This window comes from Mustela nigripes, chromosome 6 (genome assembly GCF_022355385.1).
Source record: "Mustela nigripes isolate SB6536 chromosome 6, MUSNIG.SB6536, whole genome shotgun sequence".
Classification (NCBI taxonomy): Eukaryota; Metazoa; Chordata; class Mammalia; order Carnivora; family Mustelidae; genus Mustela; species Mustela nigripes.
This window is the reverse complement of record NC_081562.1, coordinates 127,458,565-127,468,227: the sequence shown is the minus strand read 5'-3', so window position 1 is coordinate 127,468,227 and position 9,663 is coordinate 127,458,565. Positions and strand designations below refer to the sequence as shown.

At 37.3% G+C, this 9,663-nt stretch overlaps 1 protein-coding gene across 4 annotated transcripts in view; it reads left to right on the top strand.

Annotated features, from left to right (window-relative positions):
- The window catches only part of BMI1 (BMI1 proto-oncogene, polycomb ring finger), a 10,070-nt gene extending 629 nt beyond the window's left edge, over positions 1–9,441 (top strand). The window contains exons 1-10 of one of the 4 annotated variants that reach the window (XM_059404189.1): positions 7–88; positions 4,373–4,503; positions 4,847–4,943; positions 5,549–5,604; positions 5,699–5,749; positions 5,919–6,027; positions 6,106–6,151; positions 6,553–6,651; positions 7,007–7,087; positions 7,177–9,441. In XM_059404189.1, coding sequence (XP_059260172.1) covers positions 4,392–4,503; positions 4,847–4,943; positions 5,549–5,604; positions 5,699–5,749; positions 5,919–6,027; positions 6,106–6,151; positions 6,553–6,651; positions 7,007–7,087; positions 7,177–7,506 — 981 coding nt within the window. In that variant the 5' untranslated portion in view covers positions 7–88; positions 4,373–4,391 and the 3' untranslated portion in view covers positions 7,507–9,441. Of the gene's footprint in view, positions 1–6; positions 89–3,568; positions 3,639–3,915; positions 4,013–4,372; positions 4,504–4,846; positions 4,944–5,548; positions 5,605–5,698; positions 5,750–5,918; positions 6,028–6,105; positions 6,152–6,552; positions 6,652–7,006; positions 7,088–7,176 lie in introns of those variants that run through there. The other 3 variants (XM_059404192.1, XM_059404190.1, XM_059404188.1) reach the window with 3 other exon arrangements.
- The last annotated feature ends 222 nt before the right edge of the window (positions 9,442–9,663 follow it).

Sequence of the window (9,663 nt, the reverse complement as noted above, 5' to 3'; positions counted from 1 at the left end):
CACCCTCGCGACGCACATGGCCCCCGAGAAGAACACTTCTATTTCCAGTCTCTGCGGCTCTCCCCGCCACGGCGCCCTTTGTTGAGAGGTAGATTTTGATGAAACGGGGACGGGTTCCTGAAATCCGGAGCTGCTCGGGTCAAGTGGCTTCCCTCTTCTCCCAAAGAAAGGGCTTTTGAGGGGTTTAAACATCCAGAGAATGCCCTCATTTTATAGGGACGGGTTACGTGGGGGGCAGCGATCCTGCCAAGGTGGATGTTAAACTGGAAAGAGCTCAAACAAAAATGTTATTAACTTAAGTTGGAGGGACACTTGTGTGAAATTGGATGGCTTGTAAGATGGCGGTTCCCAGTTGTTTCCAAGGTCTCCTGCATTTGTGTTTAAAATGGTAAAGTTTTCAAGGTGTTATTTGTTGGGAGTCTTAGATAAGTTCTCTAAACATTACTTGGGACGAGCGCACTGGGAAGTGGGCATTTCAAATTTGGAGCTTTTTTTGGAGTGATGATGGTGACTGGACGTTAGTCTTGCAAGAGGTTTCCTTTCCCCCCCCCCTTCTTTTTTTCTGTTTTTTTTTTTTTTTTTCTCCTTGGTGACTGCAGTTTTTCTCTCAACCTTTACTATGGGATGCACTTAGAACCTTGACTTAAGTCCACTACGTTTTATAGGTTTTGCTAAAGGTCGTGTTGGTAAAAAGATGCTTTGGAAAAGGAGGACCAAAAAGTTGACTACATATGTTTACACAGTCTTTTGGGTTTGACAGCGATATAGCATGATCTTTTTCCCAGAAATTTACAGTTAATGATTGGAAGTAAACAAGTAGAGAGACTTTGATCATTCTCAATTGCAATAAAAGGATTTAGTGGGCTTAGTGGTCACGGTCCAACATTTGAAAGAGAAGCATGTATTTAACCCCTTCTCTTAAAGTAGGCAAAATTCTGGGCATGTTTATCCAAATCCAAGTGTAGGTTGGTGGTACCTAGAATGTTATGAGTAGTTCAAAGTATGTTTTATAGGAAGCGCAACCCTCAAGTTCTGAAAACTTAAGCTTTAATAAAGACTTGAAAGTTAAGGATGCGAACTGTTGACAGTATATATACTAACTTATGTGTCTGTGTTAATATTTGAATTTTATTTTAAGTAGACTGATCAGAATCCCTTAGAGATTGATTTTATGAGCAAATTTACAAACTTTTTAATATTTGAGTTCATTCCTGTACATTTGCCCCAGAGTGCAAAGGTGTTTGAAATAACCTACCTGTGCAAATTATATGCTTAGTAACAGTATCTTTAAAGCCATATAAAAGTCACTACATAGGCATATGTATACACACATATGCTTTTGTAAAAAAAAAAAAAAAAGCATTTAATTGTACTTGATAAATTAATTAATACTCTACCACCAAGTTCTGAGCTGTGGTTTAAGTACCCAACTAAGCAAAATTCTCTTGGAGTCAAGTTAGTCCAAACTTTACCCATACTTCTACTGGGCTGTGAACCCCAACCGGGGTTATGGAGTTCATTTGCATTTCTTAGATTGCAATAGTCAAGCTGATTGTTAACATAAGAACTTGCTTCTGTTTTGCTTCATTTTGACACTACTGGTGTTAGGCCTCTCAACTAAACTGACGGTCCCAACCGAGTATGTTACAGTGGCAAATTTTAACTATTGAGTATTTTTACTGTGGTATGTTTGGTGCATTTTTACTTGCCTGCCTGGCAGTTTCTGTGTTGGAACGTGGAAGACTTTCATTTCTAAGGTGCAGTAGATTGTTTCTTAAATCTACCAAGCATGTCAGATGTCTTGGAAGTCATCCTTAGATTGCCAGGACTTTCAAGTGGTATAGAAAGATAAAGAACTGATTTTTATGTAAGTAACAAAGTGATATTTACTAGCTTTATAGATGGTAATAGTACTGTGGCCAGATTCCTCAGAACTGAGAGAGACGACTTGTGTGAATTAAGACAAGATGAATTTGAAAGGTTTTGGTCAGGTACCTGTGCCTTAAATGTTAAAAGCCAACCAGTAGATTATCCTCCACTGAGGTTTGACCTGTGTATTAGTATTTGTATTTGGTGTTTTCTGTACAGTGGAGAAATAAAGGCAACTATTTTTATTAAAGTCCCTTTTTAAACTTCATGTTCAGTAGCATTAGTGGGAGATGCTTTCACAAGGAGATGTAAGTATCACCTTGCTATCTTTCTAGGAAAGGACCTGTGGTTTCACAAGGAGAGTTTTCTTTAAGAATAAGGTTTGTCTTTAGTCAACCACAATGGATGTAAATATTGCTACTGTTTAGGGACAGTGCTCCATCCACAACTTCTCTGCAACCCACTTAGATTTATTTTAACAATATGTGGACAATAGTCTTGTAAAAAAAAGTAATCAAAAGATAACTGAGGAAACACAGGTGAAGTTTTCTGGTTGAAGTTGCCAGTCGCCACTATGGTCACTCTCATAAAAGAGACTTTGTTTTGTTTTTACCGTTTTTTTAGTACTCTAAAGCCATTAATTTCAGCTATTGAGGTATGTTTATTGGTATTTCCTTCTGCATTAAAATTCCCTAAGAATTAAGACCTCAGTTGCATCTCCTAAGTTTCTCAGGTTCTTAGATTTCTGTTGAAAGCGGTTTTAAGAATGTACTTCAGACAGGTCTAGAAGCTTTGTCCTATTTTAGGTTCTGAAATGAATGAAGTGGAGGGTGAGAAATATATTTTTCCAGAGTACTACACGAAATAATTGACTTCTCTGATTGTCCGCTGGTGTATTGTTGCTGACAGCCTCCCACCGTGACTTTCCTATAATATATGCTATCTATTGGGGATATTATTCCATCGTGTGGGGATTTGTATGGAGGCTAGGTTGAGAAAATGACATTTGTTTTTCTCTCCTATCATTGCTCTGGGTTGACAAGGTGTTGATTTAGCGTTGGGAATGGACTGGTCACATGGTTCTTTACTTATTGTCACTCCCGTACCGATTAAAGTAGTTTGTCTTGCCTCCAGCATAGTTCAAATAAAACACGGCTTTGCCCCCTCCTTGTCTTCTTGTAAAAGAGATTTCACTTTTTAGCCTTAGCAAAACTTTGTATCGCTCATCTAATCTGAAGGAGAACTTCATATTAGAGAAGAAAAGTTTAAAGAGGTTCAGTTCAATAAACATCTCTGCAATCTGAGCTCTGACGGTTTTGGGCTAAGTGCACAGTTGGCAATTCTCAAAAGGTCCCTTCGTGAAATTTTTGACCTAGTGATTGCTAACAGGGGAGACCGACTCAAGATCTGAAAGAAGCTCTTCGCACCGAGTCGACTTGGAAAGAGGCCCCCAAGAGTGTCCGGAATGGCCGGGAGTGCGGTTTGCATTTTCCTTTACCACTCGCACACTCAGGGGGCCCCCCAGGCTGCCCGCCCGGTTGCGGCGACTGGTATCCCGCTCCCCAGCGCCGCGGGCCTCGTGGGGCTGCCCCACCCCCGAGCCGCGCAGCCCGCACCCCACCCCACCCCCGCGCCGGCCCCGCCCCCACGCCGCGCCGGCCCCTCCCCCGCGCCCGCCGCCGCCTCCGCCCCGCGGACCCGCACGCCCGCCGAAGCTCCGGGCTCGGCCCGGCTTCGCGCGGAGTTGCAGCGGTGGCCGGATGCCAAGTGTAAGTGTAAGTTGCTATGGAAACCCCGACAGGGGCGAGTTCCGAATCCGGAGCGAGACGGAGCCCGGGGCGCCGCCGGATCCGCCCCTCGCATCCCGGCCCCCGGGCGTCCGCGCGCTCAGGCCCCAGCCCGAGGCCGGCTGGAGGTGCCTCTGCGGCCCCAGCACCCAGCTCCGGAAATGCCAGGGATGCAGATAGGGCAGAATTTGTTTTCCCTTTGTATCGCGTGAAAACGTGCCAGGTTCTGGTTTTTGGAACCGCCTAAAACAACAAGAACCCCTGGGAAGCCAAGTCAATCTCCCGGATTTTCGATTGAAGATCCATAAGGAAGTTTTACAATAAATTGGGAGACCTGGGACAAGCCCTGGCGGTTGGTAAATATCTGCGGGAAATGTGTGGCGTCTGCAGCAGCCTTGGGGCTGCTAGGCTAGAGGACAAATGGAAGAAAGAGACCCGAATACTCTCAGCTCCCAGCCCCCACCCCAGACCTTTTCTTCTCCGTCCTGGAGTGAACTGAGGGACCACAAGTTACTTTACTTGAATCCTTTTTCGTCATTTCAATATAATTGATTGAGGTCTCATTAGTTAATTCCTTCTGTAGAAAACGCTGGGACAGTCCAGCTGTACGAGTTTTATGAACTTCTCAGCATTTCAGAGCCTTCGGTTACTAGAAATTGGGAGATAATCTCGTTTCTCTTTCTGTGGATTATGGCCAATATTTCTGTGTCTTGCAGGGCATTTTATCAAGCAGAAATGCATCGAACAACCAGAATCAAGATCACGGAGCTAAATCCCCACCTCATGTGTGTGCTCTGTGGAGGGTACTTCATTGATGCCACGACCATAATAGAATGTCTACATTCCTGTAAGTGCAAAGTTCTAGACCCTTTTTTGTGTGTCATGTATATTTATTTCGTTTTGATGTTTGAAAACTGTTAACAATTCCCACAGTCCTTGAGAATGTTGTTACAAAGTGATGGAGTCATTTTCTACTCTTGGGTTTGGTGAATTTCTGTTAATGAACATTTTAAACGTGTACTATGCAATGTGTAAATATTCTCAGGATGTTAATTGAGTTAGTTTAGGTCATTGGAAATATCTTTTGACATTTAGCATTTTGCTACCCCTAGTTCTCCATTTTTGATACTAATTTCAATGCTTAACATCTAATTTCTAAACTTACAAGATTTTTGTTTTTCTACTTCTAGTCTGTAAAACATGTATTGTGCGTTACTTGGAGACCAGCAAATATTGTCCTATCTGTGATGTCCAAGTTCACAAAACCAGACCACTACTGAATATAAGGTAAGAAAAGTTTTAAAATTATTGTCTCTAATTGTTATTGGAATTGCATAATTTAGTGAAAGTTACCCTGTTTTATTTTGTCACACAAAATTTACCATTGAATCTCCACCTAATGTGTGTGTTTTGTTCATGAAGGTTGCTCTTCATTTCTTGCCATTTTAATGAGGACTAATTTTAAGCAAAGTTTGGTATTATCAAGGGGGATTTTAAGTGTTTTTTAAAAACATTGTTTTAAACCTGAATTAGTTCTCCATTTCTGCATTGCTTTATTGAGTTTATGACAGGCAGGGATGAGTGTGTTTAAAGTGCTTCCATTTTCTTCTCTTCTGTTCTCTTTCATATTAGCTAATTTAGTAATTTGAAAGACACGCTTCTCTTGATTCAGTGAAATGTGAAGAATTTCTTAATGAATGTAAAAGTATTTTTCCACTGATTTAAAAGGTTACTACTACATGAAGAATTTTTATTCTCATAATTGTTATCTTACTGATGAAGACTCTCACAATCACATAAAATACTATACTATAAAGAAAAAGAATCTATAATAATTTATGAGCATTTAAAAATTTTGAAATTATAATTAATAATTTCTAATTCTTTTTCAGGTCAGATAAAACTCTCCAAGATATTGTATACAAATTAGTTCCAGGGCTTTTCAAAAGTGAGTAGCATGCTTACAAATGAATTTTTACAAAGTATTCATCAGATTTACCTGCTGTGACAAATGTTGAAGTCTTTTTTCCCCCCCTCTTTAGATGAAATGAAGAGAAGAAGGGATTTTTATGCAGCCCATCCTTCAGCAGATGGTAAACTCTTTAGAGAGGGAAAAGACATTTTATTTGGCGGGAGAATTTATTATATAATAAATAAAAATTGAATTTAACTTTTTAAAAGTACCATTTCCATTTTCCTAAATATGTAATATTTTAACCAAATGTTTAATTTTAAAATGGAATTTCAAAATTGTCTTTATAGCTGCCAATGGCTCTAATGAAGATAGAGGAGAAGTTGCAGATGAAGATAAGAGAATTATAACTGATGATGAGATAATAAGCTTATCCATTGAATTCTTTGACCAGAACAGGTAAATTGTGTTGGAAATGTGTTTTATGCTAATCTGTTCATAGATGCATTGTTCCACTAATAAAATTGTGTTTCTTAGATTGGATCGGAAAGTAAACAAAGACAAGGAGAAAGCTAAGGAGGAGGTATGTCCCATGTTGCAAAAACATACAGAGGAAACATTGTTTGGATTCTAGATTTTATGAAGGTGTATGTTGCCCTTTAGGATATTCTTAGGCTAGATCATGCTGTCAAACAGAAAAATGATTGTATTTGATGATAATAATTAGATAGAATTTGCTCTATATATGATTGTTATGCTTATAAAATACTTTAAGTAATTAATGTTTTGATGTATTTAAAGTTTTCTTATTATATGAGAAATCTCCTTACTTTATATTTAAGTAGTAAACTCCAAGTTGAGAATTTAATCAGTCTCAGCTTTGGTATTCATACTTTGTATCATATTGAGGCAACTTAACTGAGATTTTTTTTCTTACCCGAAAGTTAGAAATTTTTAAAAATAACTTTCTAAATGTCTTCTTAGGTGAATGATAAAAGATATTTACGTTGCCCAGCAGCAATGACTGTGATGCACCTTAGAAAGTTTCTCAGAAGTAAAATGGACATACCTAACACTTTCCAGGTATCTTCTTTATAGTTTTTGTGCATTTAATGTGGATTTTTTTTTTTAATTCAATGACTTTTTCCTTTTTGGATTCTGAACCCCCAAACAGATTTTTTATTTTAGATTTAGAACTTAATTGGAATTATCTATTACAGTGTTTGGTATAAATTTTGTTTTATGCTATAAAAACAAATTCCGTAGTAATTTCAGGAAATATTTTTCCTCATTTGAATGTCGAGAGGGATTCTTTCCTTGTCCAGCTGTTTGAAGAGAATGTTTGTTAAAGCATTTTTGGATTGCATTTAGATGACAGAAAAAGTCTCTATCTGTGTTCTTCATGGTACTTAATAATTGAAATACTATTTTCCAATAGATTGATGTCATGTATGAAGAAGAACCTTTAAAGGATTACTATACACTAATGGATATTGCTTACATTTATACCTGGAGAAGGGTAGGTAGCATAACTAATACTCTGAGATTATTGTGGTAAAACTGTATTTAAAGAGGACTGATCTTTTTTCCCCCCTTTTCACATTGTAGAATGGTCCACTTCCTTTGAAATACAGAGTTCGACCTACTTGTAAAAGAATGAAGATGAGTCACCAGAGAGATGGACTGACAAATGCTGGAGAACTGGAAAGTGACTCTGGGAGTGACAAGGCCAACAGCCCCGCAGGAGGTGCCCCCTCCACCTCTTCCTGTCTGCCTAGCCCCAGCACTCCCGTTCAGTCTCCTCATCCTCAGTTCCCTCACATCTCCAGCACTATGAATGGAACCAGCAGCAGCCCCAGCGGTAACCACCAATCTTCCTTTGCCAATAGACCTCGAAAATCGTCAGTAAATGGGTCGTCAGCAACTTCATCTGGTTGATACCCAAGACTTCTTAAGGAAAAAAAAATTTTAAATCCCCGATTTATATAGATATCTTCATGCCATTACAGCTTTAGAGATGCTAATACATGTGACTGTCGTCCAATTTGCTTTCTTTTGTAGTGACTTTAAATTTGGCTATAAAAGATGGACTAGATGTGATACTCATATGGACGTTAATGGAAAAGATTGTTCCTCTGAAGAGAATTGGTTTCTGAGAAGGCAGGCAAGATGTTTTTCTGTGTGTTAGGCAAGATGTGAAATGGTTTTTGTAACCATTGTTCAGATTTGAAAAATTCTGCAGTGGATATAAACATTGGGCCATAGTTTGTTAATCTCAACTAACGCCTACATTACATTCTCCTTGATTGTTCTTGTTATTATGCTGTTTTGTGAACCTGTAGAAAACAAGTGCTTTTTATCTTGAAATTCAACAAACGGAAAGAATATGCATAGAATAATGCATTCTATGTAGCCATGTCACTGTGAATAACGACTTCTTGCATATTTAGCCATTTTGATTCCTGTTTGATTTTTACTTCTCTGTTGTTACACAAAACCGATCAAAGGAAAGTAAACTTCAGTTTTACAATCTGTATGCCTAAAAGCGGGTACTACCGTTTATTTTACTGACTTGTTTAAATGATTCGCTTTTGTAAGAATCAGATGGCATTATGCTTGTTGTACAATGCCATATTGGTATATGACATAACAGGAAACAGTATTGTATGATATATTTATAAATACTATAAAGAAAATATTGTGTTTCATGCATTCAGAAATGGTTGTTAAATTCTCCCAACTGGTTCGACCTTTGCAGATACCCTATGTTTAAGCCTTATCAGCATAGAACATTTTTAATGTGGATTTCTAATTCTAAATTCTATTCCATTGGAAGCAATTGGCAAATCATAATACTGATTTTCTCTAGTAATACATGTTTACTTTTAAAATTGTTGCAGTAAAGAAAAATTTTTAACTAAAGACTTTGGGAACAGTGTCTTCATTTCCTATTGCCTTTGATGGAATGAATGTGTTTTTAAAATGCATATTGATCACTGTAATTCTAAAACAGATTTTTAAGTAAACCAGCAAATTTCTGGAAGAAGGCATTTTATCTAAAATTATTTTAACATATGGTTTAGCAGTCACTTCAAATTTAAGGAGTTGCTTTAACAGTTATAAACAATGACATATGCCCTCTCTCTAATATCTTGAAATAGAAGCAATTTATTTTTAGCTTCTCCAAGGTATTAATTTTTAAATAGAGTGAACATGTTCAATTTAAAATATGAATAACCACAGCCATTTTCAGTTTGTGTTTTGCTTTGGTCGAACTTGGTGTATGTTCATCACCCATCAGTTATTTGTGAGGGTGTTTATTCTATATGAATATCGTTTCATGTTTGTATGGGAAAATTGTAGCTAAACATTTCATTGTCCCCAGTCTGCAAAAGAAGCACAATTCTATTGCTTTGTCTTGCTTATAGTCATTAAATCATTACTTTTACATATATTGCTGTTATTTCTGCTTTCTTTAAAGATACAGTAAATGAAGTTTTATGAAACCACAAAATACATATATTTTTATTTTGACCTAAATTTGTACAGTACCATTGTAAGTGTTGTTTCTAATTATAGATGTAAAATTAAATTTCATTTGTAATTGGGAAAATCCAATAAAAAGGATATTCATTTAGAAAATAGCTAAGACTTTAATAAAAATTTGATACGAAAAGCACAATGTGCAGAAGTTTTGGAAACCCTACTGTGGATTACAACAGGTAAAACTAAAGAGAATCCATTGCTGTCTTAAATAGTGATGTTGCTAAGAAGTCCATGCTTTGTTGTATAATTGCTTGATAGCCCAATTGAAAGATGTATCTGTTTATTTACTCTACAATCTTTGAAGTAAAAGTTACCCATGTTTGCCAATTTTGGTGAATTTAACTCATTTTTGTAGGCTTCTAAAGTTTTTCATGATGTTATCTAAGAAAGAAAAGCTAGTGGAAGTTTCAAATGATAGTTTTACTTTGGATGATCATGTATATAAAGAATGAAAAAATATTTTTCAAAGCCTAAAAACTTCAAATGCTAGTGGACCTGTCACTTGACTTACACAAAACCAAGCTGTGAGATCAACATGGAACTAAAAGA